We start from the raw sequence: 20,192 nt of genomic DNA, 5'->3' as shown, positions 1-20,192 counted from the left end.
ATAAAACTCTAGCTAGGCTGAACAAGAACAAAAGTTACAAACTGCCAGTACCAGAAATTAAAGGGGGACATTATCACAGAACCTATAGACACTGAAAAGATAACCAAGAAATACTATGGACAATTTTACTGCATATCATTATAACCCAGATTAGAGACCTTGTCCTTAGATGTGTGTGAGGGGCATAAAAGCCCCAAGGTGTAGAAACAGGAACGAAGAATGGCTCTGAGTACATACATGTAGCACATCTGTTGTCATGTTAGTCTCCTTTCCAAAAGGTGGCCTCTGAGACTGGGGTTTTTACATTAACAAATAAGCCAGTTCTTTGTACTATCAACACCCTTCTTAGCCAGCTCTGAGACGAAGATTCTGATGGCCAAATTAGGATTAGGAGACACAACAGAAAGAAACAACAGTGTTGAGACTACTACTAACTTGAGTTTTAAGAGAAAAACAAAGATGGTGATGATCCCCTCTATCCCGATTTTCCCCTGATAGACTCTGTTAGCCATTAGGCAAATACAGGATTGACAACAGACTGAATGGGCTGAGGAAGGAATAGTTCAAGATCATTCACAAATTTTTGAGCAAGTAGTTCAAAATGAGGAAAACAGAAACTTGGCCATTAAATATTCGTAACTTTTGGAGGGATAAGTCACCAAAACAGAGTTTCTGGCTCTGGCCACATTCACGAATCTTTAAATAAAAAAACAAAGTTAGTCTTTTGTTCATATCGTCTCCATGACAAAAAGATCATGGCCACTGCAGGTATTCAACATCCTGAGTTCTGGTGCACGTGCCACAGGGGTAAGAGACGTTCCTTCCGAAGAAATGCCAGAACCCTCGCCCCAACCCCGCCCACGCGTTACTTTTCATTCCCTGGGACCCCTTGCGATTACGTAAACCACACCCACGCTGTGTTCCCATCAGTCTGAAAATAGAGCTGTACATATTTTCAGCGCAGAGGGAGCTGGCTTGTGTTTTTGGCAGCGCGTCTGCTACTGTTTATATCCGAACATCCTAATAACACAGCCCACGGTCACACCCAGCCTTCCCAGCCCCTGCCCGTATTGACTTCCTCTGCAACTGTCTCAGGAGATCCAGCCAGAGCTCCAACTCGGAACAAAAGGAAGCAAAACCCACCATCCGGACATGGGAGCCAACACTTGAGTCAGTCTTTTCAGGGAATCAGACTGTCACGGAGCAGATGCCGTGGCTATCTTCAGTCCTCAGCCCCCGTATCTTTCATTAAAGACCATGTGCAAGTCTCTTAGAGCAAGCCAGCTTTCCAAGCATGCACATTTCTCTGGAAAATAACACTGGCGTTAAAGACAAACCACTCCTTCGGCTTTAGCTGTGAGGTCAAGTGGCCTGCGAACATCATGAATAGGGGGGAGGGGATCCTCTGTAACCGCTTTCATCCAGTGCAAACAAAACGTGGTTGCAAATCTTTCAGCCAGCCACCCGCAACTCTGAATTACTGGCTACAAAGTGTTAATCACCAGCTACAAAGTATGCTCATCAAACACGTGAGAAAACAGTACCCAAAATTATAGTAGAACAGAAGTGGCCCCCGGACTACACCGGTTCAATCACCAGTTAATCCTCGGTTCTGACCCTCTTCTTTTTGGGATGCTAGTTCTGCCAAATTTCTGATCCTTGCTGTCCTCTTGTGTTGAGAATGGCCTCAGGAATGCTTATCGTGAGTCAGCTACTGAACTGCATTGGGCGAAAGCTCCTGTCATTCACTAGCTAACTAAAGGAGTTGAGGAAAAGAGGCAGCAGATACCTAGGGGATTCTGCTAACAATTAAAAATATTACACATCCCAGTTTGAGCATGTGATTTATAAATGCCAACCATTGACCCCAGGAGCCCAAGGTCATGTGCATTAGGAGAGAGTAACCAAAGGACTGTCACACAGGGGGAGGAGCAATGTGTGTGTGTAGACTTGGATGGGGGACCGAGGGGGAGGTGACAAGGATACTACCAGCTTATGTGTTATTATTTAGGGGGGATTCAGAAAGGAAGTAAGATCTGGGATGTTGGGGTTGATGATGGGAACAAGAGCTGCCGTGACGATAAAGACCAATGTACGTAGCCTCAGGGAAATCTAAGGCCGATGCAGAAGAACTACCCAGAAACTATACAGACCTGACAAAGGGGAGAGAGACCAGAGTGCAGAATAAGCCAACAAAGTGTGGGTACATAAGGATGGGAATTTTGAAGCTAACCTACAGTGGAGTGTTAGGATGCCAATGGAAGGGACTGGAGCTGTAAATGTGTAATACCAAAACGCTGGGCTCAAAATCTCAATTTTATGATGATTGTCATACTTCATCTCTGTGATGTCTATACCTTATCAGTAACTAAATAGAGTTTATATAAAGTGATGCTTATGAATCCACACTTACAAATCTTAAAAGATTAACTCATTCAATTAGCAAATACCTAGTATTTTTATTGTTGTTAATACTCACCCAAGGATATTTTTTCCCATTGCTTTTCAGAGAGAGTGGAAAGAAGGGAGGGAAGAGGAGAGAAACAGAAGAGAGACACATCGATTGGTTGTCTCCTGCATACGCCCCACTTGGGAGTGAGGGTGGGATCGAACCTGCAACCCAGGTGCATGGCCTTGACTGGGAATGAAACTCTTCCATGTGAGGGCTGACGCTCTAACCACTGAACCATGCCAGCCAGGGCCTTACCAAGTATTTAATCTGAATCAGGGACAGTGCTCTGAGTGCTTAGAAATGTCTAGTGAACATATGAAAAAATTTCAAGCTCCTCAGTATGAAAAGCAAACTTCCACAGATAAAAGTGGATTGCAAACATACACATGATCACTTGAGATCTGAAGTATACCCAATACCATTATTTTTAAAAAACACTGATTAAAGATACTGAAATTCAAAATGCAAGATAATTGGAGAGCACTTCTGAATAATTTTTTAAGAATTACGGGGAAAATCTGCTACAAAGTGTGTGAGAAACTGCAAGTGTAAGAGCTGGTGCACCTGCCCAACGTTTTCACAGGAGGCGCTGTCCTGAGAAAGAAGTGGTGGTGTAGCTTCTAGGACTTCTCCCCACATGAAAGGTCTAAGACAGAAAAGGTATGCATTTATACATGGAAATAACAACTGACATGCATATTCATGTGATAAAAGGACTGGTCGCCTCAGAGAAAAGGTCTAGGATAGCAAGAACAAACATGGACTTTGAAAGCAATCGGTTCTGGGGCTGCATCCTACCAGCTAACGGGTATGAGCCATGAGACCTTCAGAAAATGACGGACTATCGGAATCTGTTTTTCCGTGAGTAAAACGAGACTAGGAATGTAAAAACTGAATGCCTGTATCTCCTATCCATCCACTTCTTCCCACTGTGACCACGAAACCATTTATCGTGCCCGGACTACCACGATGGCAGCCCAACTGATGCCCACACAGTCAGAAGATCCTGTGTCAACATAAACTGAGAAGAGCTGTATCCAAACAAAGCCAATTCCTCACCATGGCTGTCAAGACCTTGCTTTGTCAGGTCCCCACTCCGCCTCCAGCTCCCTGCCACTCCCCACTTACTCAGGATGCTCCTGTCACATGGGCCAGCCAGCTCCCTCCCACTGCGGGGCCTTTACTTGCTGTTCTCGCTTTCTAAAACACCTTCCCCTTGGTGTGACAGGCATATTCTTAGCCTGTAGGGATCAGTTTTTTTATTTTTTTAATGTCATCACCTGAGAAGGATCTTGATCTAAAATAGGGTTTGCCCAGCAGGCATGGCACAGTGGTTGAGCATCGACCTATGAACCAGGAGGTCATGGTTCGATTCCCAGTCAGGGCACATGCCCAGGTTGCGGGCTCCATCCCCAGTGTGAGGAGTGCAGGAGGCAGCCGATCCATGACTCTCTCTCATCATTGATATTTCTCTCTCTCCCTCTCCCTTCCTCTCTGAAATCAATGCAAATATTTAAAAAAATGAAACTGTAAAATCGCATCTGAGGCCAGTAAGCCTGTGATTTTGCTCCACATAGTTTCCACGCCCAGGTCGAGCCCAGAGTTCCTCACATTTTAGCATTTTTTAAATGTATGATGTTCCTGTGAGACTGAGATCTATCTCCCCTTCCTCTTGTCCTTTTCCCTCCTCCCCTCCCCCCAGACATGTAAAATCATGGAGAGTCAAGCATATAGAGGTCCTAAACACTAGGCTCTCCCAAGTATCTGAGGACAAACGTTTTAAAACATGAGTATGATTTCATAAAGGAAATCACATTTCAGAGAAACTAAAATGAATACTATCTTAGAGCAACTTCAAAATGCCAAGTGCCCAGCTGCTCCCAGGCTAGGCCTGGCAGGTCAAACCACCACCTGGTAGCGAGGACAGAGGGACAATGACACCATCACACTCCTGCACCAGCCCCTGTCCAGTGTGGTATTTCACTGGCTCCTGTCGATTCTTCTGGGCCCATTATTGGCCTCAATGGACCGATGAAACAATGAGGGTGCCTCAAGCAATGGACTGACTTGATAAATCAATACAATAGCTCCACAATTTCCTGGACCCGGGCAATGCATTACCGCTTTGCCTGGACTTCCCAGCTCCGCACTCACACAAGTTTGGGAACTGAGGTTCCGTTCGGCATCTCTAAGCCACTTGGGAAGCTTCCAATTTCCCCTGCTTTTGCCAGAACACTGCTAACCTTCCAATAAGCACGCCATAAGTCACCCAATATTCCCAGACTCCCAACTTCTGACTGGAGCAGTCCTTACTAATTTTAGATCCCAGGATGCCTTCTGTGAGCAATTAGCCACCCAGAGGCTCCGCCCCCATCCTGCTTAGACACCTCACACTGAGCAAACAAACAGCCATCAACAGTCTAGGCTAGACCTGAAAAGCAGTCAGCCCAGCCAAAGCACCACCTCGCCACCTGGTAAATACACTGATCGGAGAACCTTTCAAGGAGTTGTGAGTGAAGAGATGGCAGGAGCCACAGAAAAGGCTCAGACAAAAGACAGAGATGCGGAGACAGAGGCAGCTGGAGAAAGATGCCCAGACAGATGGGGGCAGGGTGGGCGGTGAGGGGGCAGCGATGACAGGGAGGAGGGACAGACAGACATCGCAGGAAGAGCAACTCTAAGGAGGAATCTCTCCCTTTGAGATTTTCAAGACTAGGAGGTTCTCCTGGGAGTAAGAATGCATTCTGAAGCAGGTACAGTGACATTTAAACAGTAAGTGGCTCACTGCTGAATCTCAAGTCCCAGTTTTTGTTCAGATAGTCCTTTATTTTATTAATCCTCACCCAAGGATATTTTTCCCATTGATTTTATTTTTTTTATTTTTAGAAAGAGTGAAGGGAGGGGGAGAGAGAGAAACATTGATGAGAGAAAGACACATAGACTGGTTACCTCCTACACTCACGGGGAAGGGGGGGGGGGGGGGGGGTTTAGCCTGCAACTGAGGTACATAACTTTGACCGGAATTAAACCTGGACCCTTCAAGTCCACGGGCCGACGCACATCAGCTCAGCTAGGACCAGATATTCCTTTAAGAATCCTAAAATCGCCAACCGGACCCCCCCTATCCACACACATACTCCTCAGCCCTTCTCCCTGCAGGTGGCCAGGGCGCAGCTATGGCATTCCAGAGGACAGAGCCCGAGAGGTGGGAACGGAGCACGGGTGGCCTTACCTTCAGCAACACCACGTCCACAGTCCTGTCCACCTTGGAGATGTCACACAGGCTGTAGCGCCGCTTGTGCCGCTCATACATCCTGACCAGCACAGAGAGGAACAGTGCCGATGTGCCCGGGGGTGACTTGGGGACCAGCGCCCTCCGCCAGTCCAGAGTTCCAAGCTCCTCCCCGGGAGGGAGCTGCCGGGGACCGGGCCTTCCACACAGCGCTCTGTGCAGAGCCCTCACCGGGTCAGAAACGAATTCAACAGAAACCCGGCAGAATCCACTTCCTTGAACTGACCCAGAACTTTCTGACAACTCCGGAGCACTGGAATAATGAGTTTATAATTCATAATATAAACAATACATGCCTCCTGGTGCTATACTTTATGCAGATCTTGGCTGAAAGAGAAGCACACGCTGTTTCCATCACTGGTGATAACTCCAGTAGAAAAATTAAGAATGAACTGGCTGAGCATAATGGCCGACGCACGTGGGGGAAGAGACGAAAGCAAGCAATAAAAATCCAGTATGTACTTTGTCAGAAAAAGAGAAAAAAAGGGAAGACAACTCTATTGCAAAGGGATGGCATAAAAAAAAAAAATCCCATTAAACTGTTCTTGCTTTTAAAAGAAAAATAAAGAGAGAGACAGGAAAATAAAATTTTCTCTATGGAAGAAAAAAGCAGAAGCTTGGAGAGCCTGTCTGAAGCCCAGAGCCTTTCAGGTCCGTGTCTGCTCCCAGGCAGCAGGGCTGGGTTCTGATTTAAGTTGAAAATATGTAATGACAGCAGAGGAGAAGGAGGAAAAGGCCCCTCCTCCCCCCTCCCCTCTAGGGCGCTGGCCCTGCCCAAGCACAGCACTCCCCCCCCCTTCTCCTCACTCACAGGGACGTCAAGACTTGCCCTTTCAGCTCCGCACCAGCCGCCTTGGAGGCTCGAAAACCTAATTGCAGCGGTGGGAGCATGATTCACCCGCGAAGGAAGGAGAGGAAAACAAGGCTTCCTTTTCCAGCCGCTTCCTCCTCCTCCTCCAACTGTCCCCTCTGAGCTGGCTCTGTCGGGCGGCCCAGATGCTTTGATGCCAGGGCAGGAGGGGAATGGAGGGAGGGGGATGTCACCCTGAACACCACCAGCATGTGCAACACGCTTATCTCTCCACCAAGTACAGAAAATTGAAACTACCCAAGGCACACGCTGGAGCAGCTAGCTCCTTGCCAAACGCAAAGCAATGATTTCACGTGAGAAAAATGTGAGCCAAACATTTCAGGGTGGTTTCTCTAGGATCCAGAAGTGGCCACAAAGGTGTCCGACAAGGTTTAAAAATCACCAAGAGTTCAGCTTTTTATTTTTTTATGTTTTGGGGGGGTCGATGGTCAGAAGGGGGCTTTAAAGAGAATGAAAGAGGAAAGCAGGAAAATGAATGGGGACATGTGTCAACACTCTTTGTGACGAAGGAAGTCACCTGGCTGGGGCTTCTCTGCCTTCAGAGCGCCCGTTCACATGCATGCAGCCTTGTGCAGCCCTGTACGTGGCCGCTACCGCATTTGCCTGTTTTTTACTATTTGAGACCTCGTTAGCCCCACCCGTTGGAACATTCTCCGGGCCAGACCTCTTCCAGAATTCACTCTCTCACTCCAGACATTCCCTCACTGAGGTTGAAAATGATTTGGGAGAGAAAGGAGGAAGGGAGGAGGAACTGGGGGAAGTAAAGGGAGAAAGAGTGAAGAAAGAAAGAAGAAATAGATTTGTCTCCGGGGCATTAGCCTGACTTTCCTCAACTGGCCAGGTGTCCTAGCTGCACCTGGAGGGTGTGAATGAGGGGGTTCAAATGCCACAACAGCAAGGAAGAAAAGAGACTTAACACCATGGATATGGCAAGCAGAGCTGGAGACGGGGTTTTTCAGGAACTGTATGTACAGGGGGAAGAGACGTCTGATGAGTCACCATTTCCCCAGGCCAGGCATTCACTTGTTAACTAGCTCAAAGGACAGGGAGGCAAGCATTCTCCATTTCCATGCTAACTCACAGCTGCAGCTCCGGCCACTCAAAGCCCCGGTCCCCCAGCCTCACTGCCCGCCCTCACTGCTTCGGGAGAGCAGACAGCCTCCCTCCCCACATGCCCCAGGACAGTGAACAAGGGGCGCTGCTCATCCCAGTGCAGATGGGAACCAGTGGAAACACGATGATTGGGGGAAGATTAAAAGCTGTAAATGAAATTCTTGCTCAGGAGTATTACCAAAAGGATGCGAACCCGGTCAGCAATTCACAAACACTTTGAAACTATGTGACCTGCGGCACCAACGGAAAGATCCTTTAGGCTTTAGTGTATGGAAAATGTAATAATTTATCTTTTCTGTACGGGCTTTCGCCAAGCTATAATTCAGCACTCTTTCCCCTCCCCATATGCACACAGAGCTGCCTCCCCTCTGTCCTCAATATGGTTTATTCCTCTCCGCCACTCCCTTCTGTTTTAATTAGATTCAAATGTTTCCAAGGTTCCCAGGCATCTCTCTAGGGACCAGATGCTTTAATCACAATAAAGCCTTTCTATGCCCAGCCTCCTCTATTGACATCAATGTACATAATCTATACTGACTTAACAGCTATTTTGTGCCGTGCAGTGAAGGCAAACAAAATAAATAACAAGGTCTGTCCTCACGAAGTTTATATAATTAGAGAGGAATCTGCTTCAAAATAATATAATTATCTGAAATCGCCCAGATTGCTGTTTTGAGACATATAGATGAACCTTTTTAATTTCTGACTGTCTGCTGGCTTTGTGCTACCCGCTGCGAATGGAGATTTCTTACTTTTTCTGGACACTTAAATGTATTTCAATGATCTAGACTCGTCTTTACGTATTCTGTTCCTTCTTGGAGCAGAAATGCCCTGGGTGGGGAAGAGTCTGTTTTTCTCTCCCCTCTGGATCGGATCGGCACTCCCCAACAGGAGACAGACTCCATAGTCCTGTGCTTTTGCTGCTGATGGTGACAATTCCAAGTTTTAATCAAAAACATCTGGACCCGCTAAACAGTTATTCTGTTAGAATTTTGAAACGCCGCAACCAATCACTTCAAATCCAAACTAGAGCTGAGAGTTACAAATTTTCATTTTGAGAATGTTCCCTTTTTCCTTTAATTTTGGGAACTTGTAATTATGTAATAATCTATGTATTATTTACAATAGTAGTTATTTACAAGATTAATTATACCTCCTTCTCTCTGTGTCCTTCTATCCGCAACAAGGGCTTCCAAATTCCTCAACAGAAGAACGAACCAGTGCTTTTAGTCTGTTCAGACCACAGGCTCGACATATGTTCTTAAAATTCCAGAAAATGAAGAATAACAGTATTTTATGCATTTTAATTTATAGCATTTCTGTTCAAGAATTAAATTCTCTCCTGGTTTGTTCAACGACAAGATCTAACCCCTTACCCGAATTATTTAACCTTCCTAAAGGGCACCTCTATTTGGCTCCTTTTGTTCCAGTTGGGGCAGAGCCCTGAGTCCCACAGTCGGTTCTGCGTTAGGGCGCCACCTAGTGGGTGTGCTGTGGATCCAAACAGAATGCTCAAGGCCAGTAAACAGAACAGCAGCATATGACTGGGCCCTGGTTAAGTGACTCACCAGTGACTCATTTAGTCTCTGCAGGAACGTCAGGTAGGGTGAAAACCAAGGGTTCTTTCCATTCTGGGGTGTGCCATTATCTCCCTTAGCAACCTGGGACAATTACTCCGACTCTCTGGACTTAGGTTTCCAAAACTGAAAACTGAGAGGGTATGGACACTGTATCATACTTGAAATTCCTTCTTGATCTGATACCATCAGACTGAGACTAAGACATATTTATCACCTGCCATATAGCTAGCTCATAGGAACTGAGAAATTTGCTCAAAACCTGTTGTAGAAAACCTGCAGTATTTTCTTGCACAATTACATCTGCCACCTCCACTTTTCACATGAAACGGGAAGGAAGGAAAGGTCTAACCCAGTTGATAATTTTCATTAATCTATGATTTCATTAACCTCAACATGTGACTCATTCCGAGTTGCACACTGGTTGGCCAAATTTACTAGAATACAGGTGAAACATTAGCCTCCACTTGAGCAACTCCAGGCTGCTTAGAATAACAGTCTGCTTGGAATATGATGTCTGGTACTTACAGGAGAAAGGAGAACATGACTTACAATGACTGCAAAGGCAGTTTCCATCTCCGGTTTCCTTTTTCATCTCAGCACTGCTGGTCCTGGCATTTCTCTGACCAGCAGATTGGAGATCCCCAGGTTAAAAGAGTGACAGGAGAAGAGGAAGGCCTAAAGGGTGAGCAACCAGCTACTCTTTTCAAATCAGTCTAGACAGCAGCAAGCCACTCCATTGCTTTAACCCTCGAGGGCAGTGAGTCTCAACCTTTCTAATGCCGCGACCCTGTAATCCAGCTCCTCGTGTTGTGGTGACCCCCGACCATACAATTATTTTCGTTGCTACTTCATAACTGTAATTTTGCTACTATTAATAAATCGTAATGTAAATATCTGTGTTTTCCGATGGTCTTAGGCTCTACAGCAGCGGTTCTCAACCTGTGGGTCGCCTAAGACCATGGGAAAACACAGATATTTACATTACGATTCATAACAGTAGCAAAATTACAGTTATGAAGTAGCAACGAAAATAATTGTATGGTCGGGGGTCACCACAACACGAGGAGCTGGATTAAAGGGTCGCGACATCAGGAAGGTTGAGAAACACTGCTCTAGGGCTTTGCAAGAAGAAACCTTAAGACAATTTAGCTGGGAGCTAACTATGGCAAAAAGAAATTAAGATGGGAGAATATAAGGAAAGACAAAGCTTTAAAAAGGTCTCTTCGCAAACTTGTGCTCCTTACAGGAGACAGGTCCCTGGAACAAGCCCCCAAATGGTAAGCTTTATTAAAATTACCAACTGCGTGTGAAATTAAAGGAGGGAGCAGGGAGGAGAGGGAGACAGCAGAATCATAATCTCAGTAGGAAAAGCAGTGACGGGATCCTTTCACGTCGAGGAAAGGCCTCCTGGGGCAGTGGTCGGCAAACTGCGGCTCCCGAGCTTCGGCTTGCCGCTCTGTTGACCAATGAGTTTGCCGACCACTGTCCTGGGGCAAGATTCATTAGTAACAACACTAGTGAGTCTTCCTGCTTCTCGGGGGCTTCCACACGTACACTTCCACGTGCTCCTCATAAAAAGGCTGTGAGGTAAACGTTACTGTCCACAGACAAGGAGAACGCGCACTCAGAGTCTAAGTCAGCTGTACCAGGGCACACAGCTCAGAAAACGAGTCTACATTAAACTGACTTCTGTAAATCTTTCTTCCCACCAAATGTCCTTTTTAAAAATATTATTTTTATTGATTTCAGAGAGGAAGGGAGAGGGAGAGAGAATCACTCATCGGCTGCCTCCTGCACGCCCCCTACTAGGGATCGAACCCGCAACCCAGACATGTGCCCTGACTGCGAATTGAACCATGACCTCCTGGTTCATAGGTCGAAGCTCAACCACTGAGCCACGCCGGCCGGGCATGGAACAGTAGTTCTTTAAAAAGGTCAACATGGACCAGGAACGCAGATGCAAGAGTCAGTCTTGGGAAAAGAAGAAAAAAGCCTCTTCATTTGAGGCAAAAGGAAAGAAGTAATAAAAGGCAGATATTTATAGATTATTTTCCTGGCCAATCCCCAAGTGCCTAATTTGGACGGGACTTCTGGTGCCCTGAACGATCCCCACCAGAGGCTGGAATAGCAGTGAGCACTGGGCTAAAGAGCACCGAGCTGCGCTCCGACGGGACTCTGGGAGAAAAGCCCAGCAGCCTGACTCCTCTGTGGCCTTTTCTCACCTCTCCTCGGACCTCCTGCACTGCAGCTGCGCAGTCAGATGACTGTGCTCAGCCTGCGTCCCACACCTGGCCGCCTCCATGCCCATGCTCCAGCCCTGAGCACTCCTGTCACACTGGAAGCACCCGGGTCAGCACAGTTAGCTGGGAATCTGTTCTACAAGGCTCTTGAGCAACGTAGCTCCTATTTCTTTGGATTTCCTTCAGGTTCTTGGCCTTCGCCTTCACCAAATGGTTCCTGTTTGAATGAATAAACAGCCATCTCTGTCTGAAAAGACTCTTTCAGGTAAGACTACATTCTCAGGACGAGATCTAATGAGTGCAGGCAATCTAGATTCAGAAGCTCCTTCATTCGTAAATTGAAATGGGTTCCTGGGTGCAGAGATACGCACTAGAGGAAAGGGGCATCTCTACTCTGCTCACTACAAACAAGTGACATGAGCACATTGGACCTTATCAACAAATGGGACGTGTCAGCCTGGCCAGGTATGCTCAGTGGATAGAGCACCGGCCTGCAGACTAAAGGGTCGCAGGTTTGATTTGGTCTACAGCACGTTCCTCAGTTGTGGGAGGCAACCAAATGATGTGTCTCACATTGATGGTTCTCTCTGTCTCCCCCCTCCCTTCCATTCTCTCTAAAAATCAACGGAAAAATATCCTTGGGTAAGGATTAACAACAACAACAACACACACACACACACACACATACTCTGCACAAAATGGTGCATTACTAGAGACCAAGTTTCATGGAAGCATTTTGCTAACTTGTTCAGATGTGTGTGTGCTGGGTCAGATGACTGGCAGCACTGACTGGTGGTGAGCTATGTAAGGACAGTGCATCGGACAAATCAGGTAACCCAAGGAGATAGTTTAAGTAACAGATAAGATCATCAAGTTTATCAGGGCCAACCCTTGAGCTTCCAGCACTGAGCAGGACACTCTTGTCCCTCCACTTGCCCTCTACAAGACTAGCAGTAACATCTCTCCTCCGCTTCCCCTATGAGGATGCTATGAGAATAAGCATCAGTTATTTAATATTGCCTACTGTTACCACCTTTGTTTCATACAAGTATAGTTTTCTGGGTCTGAATTCTAATGGTTCTATGCCTCCAATTCTCAGGCTGATAAACCTGAGGAAGCTTAATCTATTGTTTCACTACAAAGGCAATTATACAAACTGTACACAGACAGAGATGAGCCATTTTTCTTGGTTCAACCCTTAAAGGCTCAGATCAATGGGTATCAAAATAATGAGCTTCCTTTTCTCCACTTGACTTTTAGTTGCAACTCCTGCCATACTGACTAAAACCAGGTTTTTGTTTTGTTTTGTTTTAATATGTTTTTACTGATTTCAGAGAGGAAGGGAGAGGGGGAGAAAGAGAGAACATCATTGATGAGAAAGAATCACTGATCAGCTGCCTCCTGCACGCCCCACACTGGGGATTGAGCCTGCAACCGGGCATGTGCCCTGATTGGGAAGTGAACCTTGACCTCCTGGTTCATAGGTCGATGCTCGACCATTTAGCCACGCTAGCTGGGCCGATATGAGTGATTCTTTAATGCAAGTTACTGTACTACTACTAGTAGGATTAGTGTCCACTGATACACATCTTCATGAAGTAACAGTCAGTGCTAGCCATAATGACATTTCTGAGACATCAAGAGGAGGAAAAACGGTGTTCGGTGTTTAATAAGCCAGCCAAGTGCATAGATATTTTAGAAATATTCTACAATACAGATTTCCAAATCAAAGCTCCCGCCCTTAAAGTTTTAGCTCAGGCTACCTGAAAACCCTGCCACTTCAAAAGATTCACTTGTTCAAGGTTCCATGGAGAGGAAATGCTCTAATCTAATTATAAGACGGTCTTCCTCCTGGGGCAGGTAATATGGGGACTCACAAGCCACAATCCTCAGGAATGGAAGTTAAAAACACCTTGCGGAAGACTTCACACACATTTCCTTTCCCTGGCAAAGTCGAGTTTTCCCTCAGCTCAGCTATTCCTGTGATCATCAGAATACATATGCTTTGCGGGGGTGGGGAATAATGCATCCCTTTTAAAGGGTTGCCTTGTTAAACTGTAAAAATCAATGGCATGCATTTGTGAAATATTTTAATTACTATCTATACATATAAAAGGCTAATATTCTAATATATATATAAAAGACTAATAATATCCGGGTAATGACGTCACGTAGCTAACACCCAACTTCCTCTCCCTAGCGACTAGCCTCCTTGGAGTTTCTTCATCCCAGGAATACGACTTGCTTTATAGCCAGGTGGAAACATTTTACATTGTAACCAAATGTCTGTGAAGCATTTCCCCGTGCCTCATCTCATTTGATCCTCACAGAAGTCCTGGAGTGGGTAGATAGGAGACTCGGTGGAATCCTATTTTCTTTTCATTAGCCGGAAAAGAGAGATTTAGAAAGCTTAGAAACTTGACCCGACTGAAAAGAAGTAAGAAATGGTGGACCTTGAAAATGACTTCAGGTTTTCTCATTGCGCAGAATATAGTCAAATAATGCTGCAGTTAAATATTTTACTCTTTGTTCTCCTGTGTGATCTATAATAATAATCTGCTACGTGTTGATATTTACTGCGGTGTTGCTGACAATTACCTGAAAGAGAAGTTGGGGTGCTTCACTGGGCTGGAAAAGGTTTAGCTAAATCAGAAAGCAGGTCTAATTAAGTAAGTTTATCTATGTATATAAAGCTCTTGCTGGCGCCAATCGCACACGTGTGTTTCGATCTGTCATTGTCAATTGTGAATTTGGTTGACACTTCTATTATAGAGAAAGGGCGAAGAGCAATATTAAAATATTTCTTCTAATTAATTTCCTTGCAATGTGCACGAATTTGTGCACCGGGCCACTAGTTTGCTTATAAAAAGACCTTCCTAAAGGTACATTAGTTTTGTGAAAATAAATGCCAATATTTAAAGTCCTGTCTTTCACATTAAAAATGGCCCAGCAGTGCCTCCACTTAGCAGCAGCTGTTTAAATTTCCTGAATAGTTATGTGTATCTAAAAGCAAAAGGTTTGCTTTTGAAAATATTCGCCAACTTCCACTTTTTAACTTACATATAGATTTGTGTAATCATCTCCCTCCGTTACACTAAATTAGTTATGTGATCAAATCCTTTTCAGAGGAAAAGAATCAACTAGCCCTCTCTTCTTCTTTTATTAAAATTAAAAGCTCATTTCACATCCCCTCTTCCTTGCTCTATGCTGGACGATAGATTACAAATTAGAGGAACAACTGCCAGGAGAATCAGACAGCTTGGCTCGGCCACAGCTGCTGCTGCCGCGCTTTCACAGCTTGGTCAGGGCCCCTGCAGGCGCTGTGAAGAGACTTGTTTCGTGACCCTTCTGCCTCCCCACCCCCACCACGTTAAAGCTCTCCATCTTCCTTGTCCTTGGTGGTACCTCCCTCCTTCCTGCTCCCAGCTCCCACTACCTAGAGCTTTAAGGAGGGAGGATCGAGGCCACTTTTCACATCAGTCAAGTTCAGGGCACCTTCATGTTTATCCACCAACAAGTGGCTGGTATTAGATAACCCCTAGAGGGAGTCTAAGCTTTAAAAAAACAACACGGTTTGTTCAGAGATCATATTCTTAAAAGGGCAGGCAATACTTTGTTTTCTGTTTAGCCCCCACTCCTTCCTGGAGAGCCGGGCCAAGAAACAGACGCCTGGCAGTACAGACACAGAGACAAGGAAACTCGGCATTATTCAGCCCTGAGGAGCTTACCACCCCCTTCCTCTCTTCCAGGGACAGTGAGCAGGTACAGACACTCTGTACCTGACCCTAAGCAGATGTCAATCATCTGAATTCACCATGGACAAGCATCGCCTAAGAACCTCCCCTGGAGTGGGGTGTGCCAATGACAAACTATTTCTCAAAGTCTCTAGGACAGTCTTTTGACTTAAAAAGCAGACCTAAGAGCACGGTTCACATTACCGTCGACCAATCTTCAAACAGTATTCGTCTCACAGCTTTAGGAACTCCTTTGAATAGATTTAGCTGCAACAGCAATTGCATTAGAGTGACAGGTCAAGAAAGCCAGGATTTCAGTCCTTTCCCTGAGACAAGAAGGAACAAACAGTCTCAGACGAGGAGAAAAACAATGCGGAGAGCCTGCGGTGAGCAGACCAGCACCAGGCTCGGCGCGAATGAGGGAGGAGGGCCACAGCTCTGTCTCCCTCCCTCCGACCATCCCATTAGGGACACCTCATGGCTCCTGGGAAGGAACACAGCCCATTGTGTTGTGAGTGCGATGGTGACAGGAACAGGAGGTGCTCCATGGCAACACAATCATGACACATGCATCACTTGCTGGAACTGGAATAAAAAGACCGACTTCCCATTTCCAGGCCAGCCATGCTATCAACGGGGAAAAATCCCTGGAGTGAAACGTTTAGTATTCCACTTAACGCCTCATGGTACAATGCCACCAAAGGCAAACAGCAGAGAGAACGCTGGTGTGGGCAGGCCTCAACAACAGGTAACGCCTCTCCAGGTCCCATGACCCAGGTGTCACTCCCGGCTCATTACTTGGTCTCTCTCAACAGGTCTTCTTTGGGGGTACATCTTACTCATTTGACCCTTCATGGCATTCCCAGTTTCTATTACAATGTTCAACACACAAACCGGTGTGTGTGTGAAGAGTATAAGGCTCGATTTACTTTTGGAAATGCACAATAGTAACTCCCTTAAGAAAGGAATCCATTCTAACACACCATTTATTTAGGAATCTTTGTTATTAGTGTTTAAAGTAAGGAACTCAAGCATGAATATATGTGTGCCATCTGCCCTGCTGACAAGTCAGTCTATAGCTCCCGCAATCTCTGGCCTCACAGGGTGGATTAAGAGAAAAATTCCTGAGCCTCTTCGAATGAATGTCCTATTGCCCACAAAGTGGAGGTGACACATTTTATGGAGTCTGGGATTCTTGTCATGCACCCTCCTCCAGACGGGCCCAGGCCCTGAACCAATCTCAAGAGGCCTGTGGCTGAGGCACCCTCAGAATAAACATAAAGTAACATGGTACCCTACATGAGTAGCACTATGGCCTGATAGAGTTGGTAAACTTACTTTTGCCACCCTCTGCATAGACACACACACAGATATATTCTTCAGCCACAAAAAAAGAATGAAATCTTGCCATTTGCAACCACCTGGATGGACCGCAATGGCATTATGCTAAGTGAAATAAGTCAGACAGAGAAGGACAAATACTGCACGACCTCTCATGTGTGGAACGAATCTACCTACCTATCAAACTCACAGACACAGAGAACAGATGGGTGGTTGCAAGGGATGGAGATGGGAGGGGAGATGATGGGTGAACTGTTTCTGTTTTGTTTAAATGAACTGAATTTTTAAAAAATGAACAGAAGTGAATAATGCAAAAATATGGATGAAAAAAGTGGCAAGAGGAACCAAGAAGTGACCAGTTTTGGGGGAACCAAGATGGAGGCATAGATAAACGTCAGCACTCGCATTATGAGGGTGCCAGAAGAAGAACCTATTTGAAGAAATAATGACAGAAAACTTCCCCTACTTGGTGAAAGAAATAGATTGACAAGTCTAGGATGCGCAAAAAGTCCCAAACAAGAGGAACCCAAAGAGGCCCACACCAAGATACATCATAATTAAAATGCCAAGGATTAAAGACAAAGAGAATCTAAAAAGCAGAAGAAAAAAAAAAGAAAAGCAATTAGTTACCTACAAGGGAGCACCCATATGACTGTCAGCTGATTTTTCAACAGAAACTATGCAGGCCAGAAGGGAATGGCAAGAAATACTCAAAGTGATGAATAGCAAAGACCTACAACCAAGATTTCTCTATCCAGCAAAGCTATCATTTAGAATTGAAAGTCAAATAAAGAGCTTCACAGACAAGAATAAGCTAAAGAAGTTCATCACCACCAAACCAGTATCACATGAAATGTTAAAAGGTATTCTTGAAGAAGAGAAAGAAGAAGAAAGATAAAAAATATGAACCATAAAATGGCAATAACAACATATTTATCACAAATGAATCTAGAAAATAGAATCAGAGGCATGGAAACATAGAGAAGGGGCGTGGGAAGAGATTAACCAAAGATCTTATATGCATATATGCATTATCTATGGATATAGACAATAGAGTGATAAAGGCCTGGGTGGGGCAGGAACCGGGTGAAAGGGGATGTTGGGGGAGAGGGGGAGAGACATATATAATACTCTCAACAATAAAGATTTAAATAGTAAAAAAAAAAGAGTGATAAGCATCAAATGTGTTTCTTTTGTCCCCAAAGGAGGAAAAAAGGTACATAGACTCCTCCAAAAATGGACCTATGACCTGAAATTAAGCAGTTCTAAAAAATAAAAAAGGAGATTATTAATATGATTTATTTTTAGACTCCAGGGGGGGAAAATATCCTTGGAAAATGTTCCCTAAAAAGAGATTAGTTAAGAATTTTGCTGTTAAAGAAAGGATGATTTTAAAAGTCCCACATGATTGTCTGTTCAGTCCAACACATGAGATATACACCCCAATATGTATTCATTTATTCCAATCATTTCACACTGATCAAGATTTAAGATCTGCAAGGAACTTTAGAGAGCACCTAACCACTATCAAAGGAGAAAATAGAGATGAGAGAAATTAAATAGCTCAAGGTCACTTAAAAATATATAGCCAGGTCAGTAAGTTACACCCTCACATATATTACCTACAGAAATATTTATACTAAGGTTATAGTTTTTCCACTTGTGGCTTTACGACCTGGGGTTCCTCTCTGCGGCACTTGTTTTGCAACTATCTCCTGTAGAAGAATATGTGCAGAAATTTCCTGGAAACTCCATTTCAGAGGAGACATAAAAAGAGCAGCTCCAAAAACTTTGTATGAAAAAGCTGAGGAGTAAGTTTCCCTGTGGTTGAAACTAATTCTAGCTTTGGACCCAAAAGGGCTAATTAGGGGCAGTCTGTTGGCAACTGCTAGAGGCCAATTTGTCTTTTCCTAGGTGACACATACACCACAGAACTACACATGCAAATATGACAGCAGGGACATCTTTTAAGGGGCTTTTTAAAAACTGAAATGGTTAAGTGAGGGTAGGATCTGTGAGCCATTTTGAGCAGCAGTGTGCGGCTGTCAGGTTCCCTACCAAACCCCCTGAGAGCGGCCCTCCTTTCCTCTGGCAGCGGTGCAGGAGGGCTGCGAGGAGCCGCACGAAAGGAAAGCTTTTCTCCAGACTCCTGGACTAGGGATGGAAATGCAAGCTCGCCCCCTTGAGACAAGAGAAAGGAAACATAGTGTTCCACTGAAAATAATAAAGGCGGAGAGAGAATTAAGGAGACGATACTAACCAGAATCTGTCCAACCCTACACTCATCACAACCTTGAAGAGGCAAGTATTGATGCTGTTATAAAAATAACTAGGAATGGAAATTCAGCAACTTTGATGTTTGGCTGTGAAGCTATAAAAAGGGGAGCAGGGTTCTGATTTAAAACGCTTTCTTAAATGAAGATAGACTTTCCCAGGAACCCAATACTCACTCAACATATGGGATTTTAGAGTTGTGTTTGAACACATTTGCTCCTGAGTATTTGGCTGCTAGGACCACGGGCATCCTGACAAGATACACTGGCTTACTGAATTAACTGTTCCAAATGGCTAATAAGCTTATGCGATGAGCATTTGGAAAAGGAATTATTACAGAGATACCTCAATGAACGGATACCCCAGGGAGGCAAGTTCCTTCTAATGAACTTGGCCACATACTGAAGAGAAGGTTCACATGAGACGTGGCATGCTGGTCTGCAGCATGGGGAGTTGGGGAAAGAAGCAGGAGACAGAATTCTTTCCTGGCCAGCGTGGAGCACAGCTCAAGGTGAATGACCCACAAAGGCTTCTAGTCTGGACGAAAGGGTTCGATGTCATCTCTATACCTAGTCATCTCATTCTTTTGAAAATAAAAGGCAGATCTGGAAAATCTTAATTTCTGCACCAAAAAACAAACTCTTTGGACAAACACCATCTTGGTGATATTTTGCTGAAGCTAACCAGATTATAGTAAGAACATGAGACTTGTTTAAAAATGAGTCAGCTTTGGTCCTGAGATGGCAAATGGAATTTCTTCAACTATCACTGAGAGCATGGCAGGCTAAAGGAATGGCTTTAGAACTTCGGTGTGGATGAGCCTCAGTCAGGGGCACTTGTTTAAAATGCTGAAACCCACCCCACGTGACCTGGACTCCCCAGAGTGGCTCCTCAGGATGGCTCTCCTGGAAACCACAGCACATCGGGTAGGAACAGCGCTCACAGAAGTGAGTCTAGTCTACAGAGGTAACTGGTGAGATGAGGCACGCCACTTAACCGCGCTGAATCCATTTCCTCTCCTTGAAGGTAAAGGTGTTGAACTTCAGATAATCGTTCAGGTTCATTAAAATTCTAAATGTCTCGAGGTAAAACAAGCTCCCAGGCTCCCATCTTAAATTAAGGTCTGATGCTTTTCTTGCAGCTTTTATAGTAATGTTCAAGAAGCAGAAACCGAGTCTCGATTGTTCCAGGAACCACCATAGGCCACTGGTTACTTAAGTGGGTGAAAAGAACACTGGACTCTGAAGCGATGAAACCGGCTGATGCTAAGCTGTCCTCACTGGGCCAGGCTCGGT

The 20,192-nt window shown here is 45.0% G+C and overlaps 1 protein-coding gene across 10 annotated transcripts in view; it reads right to left on the bottom strand.

Annotated features, from left to right (window-relative positions):
* Positions 1–20,192, bottom strand: part of AKAP13 (A-kinase anchoring protein 13) — a 184,537-nt gene that overhangs the window by 61,859 nt on the left and 102,486 nt on the right. The window contains exon 1 of one of the 10 annotated variants that reach the window (XM_079763890.1): positions 5,685–6,437. The exons of 8 other annotated variants lie outside the window; for them this stretch is intronic. In XM_079763890.1, the coding sequence (XP_079620016.1) occupies positions 5,685–5,765 (81 nt within the window). In that variant the 5' untranslated portion in view covers positions 5,766–6,437. Of the gene's footprint in view, positions 1–5,684; positions 6,438–20,192 lie in introns of those variants that run through there. One more of the 10 variants, XM_079763882.1, reaches the window with a different exon arrangement.

This window comes from Cnephaeus nilssonii, assembly GCF_951640355.1.
Source record: "Cnephaeus nilssonii genome assembly, chromosome: 24".
Lineage (NCBI taxonomy): Eukaryota > Metazoa > Chordata > Mammalia > Chiroptera > Vespertilionidae > Cnephaeus > Cnephaeus nilssonii.
This window is presented reverse-complemented; position numbering and strand designations above follow the sequence as displayed.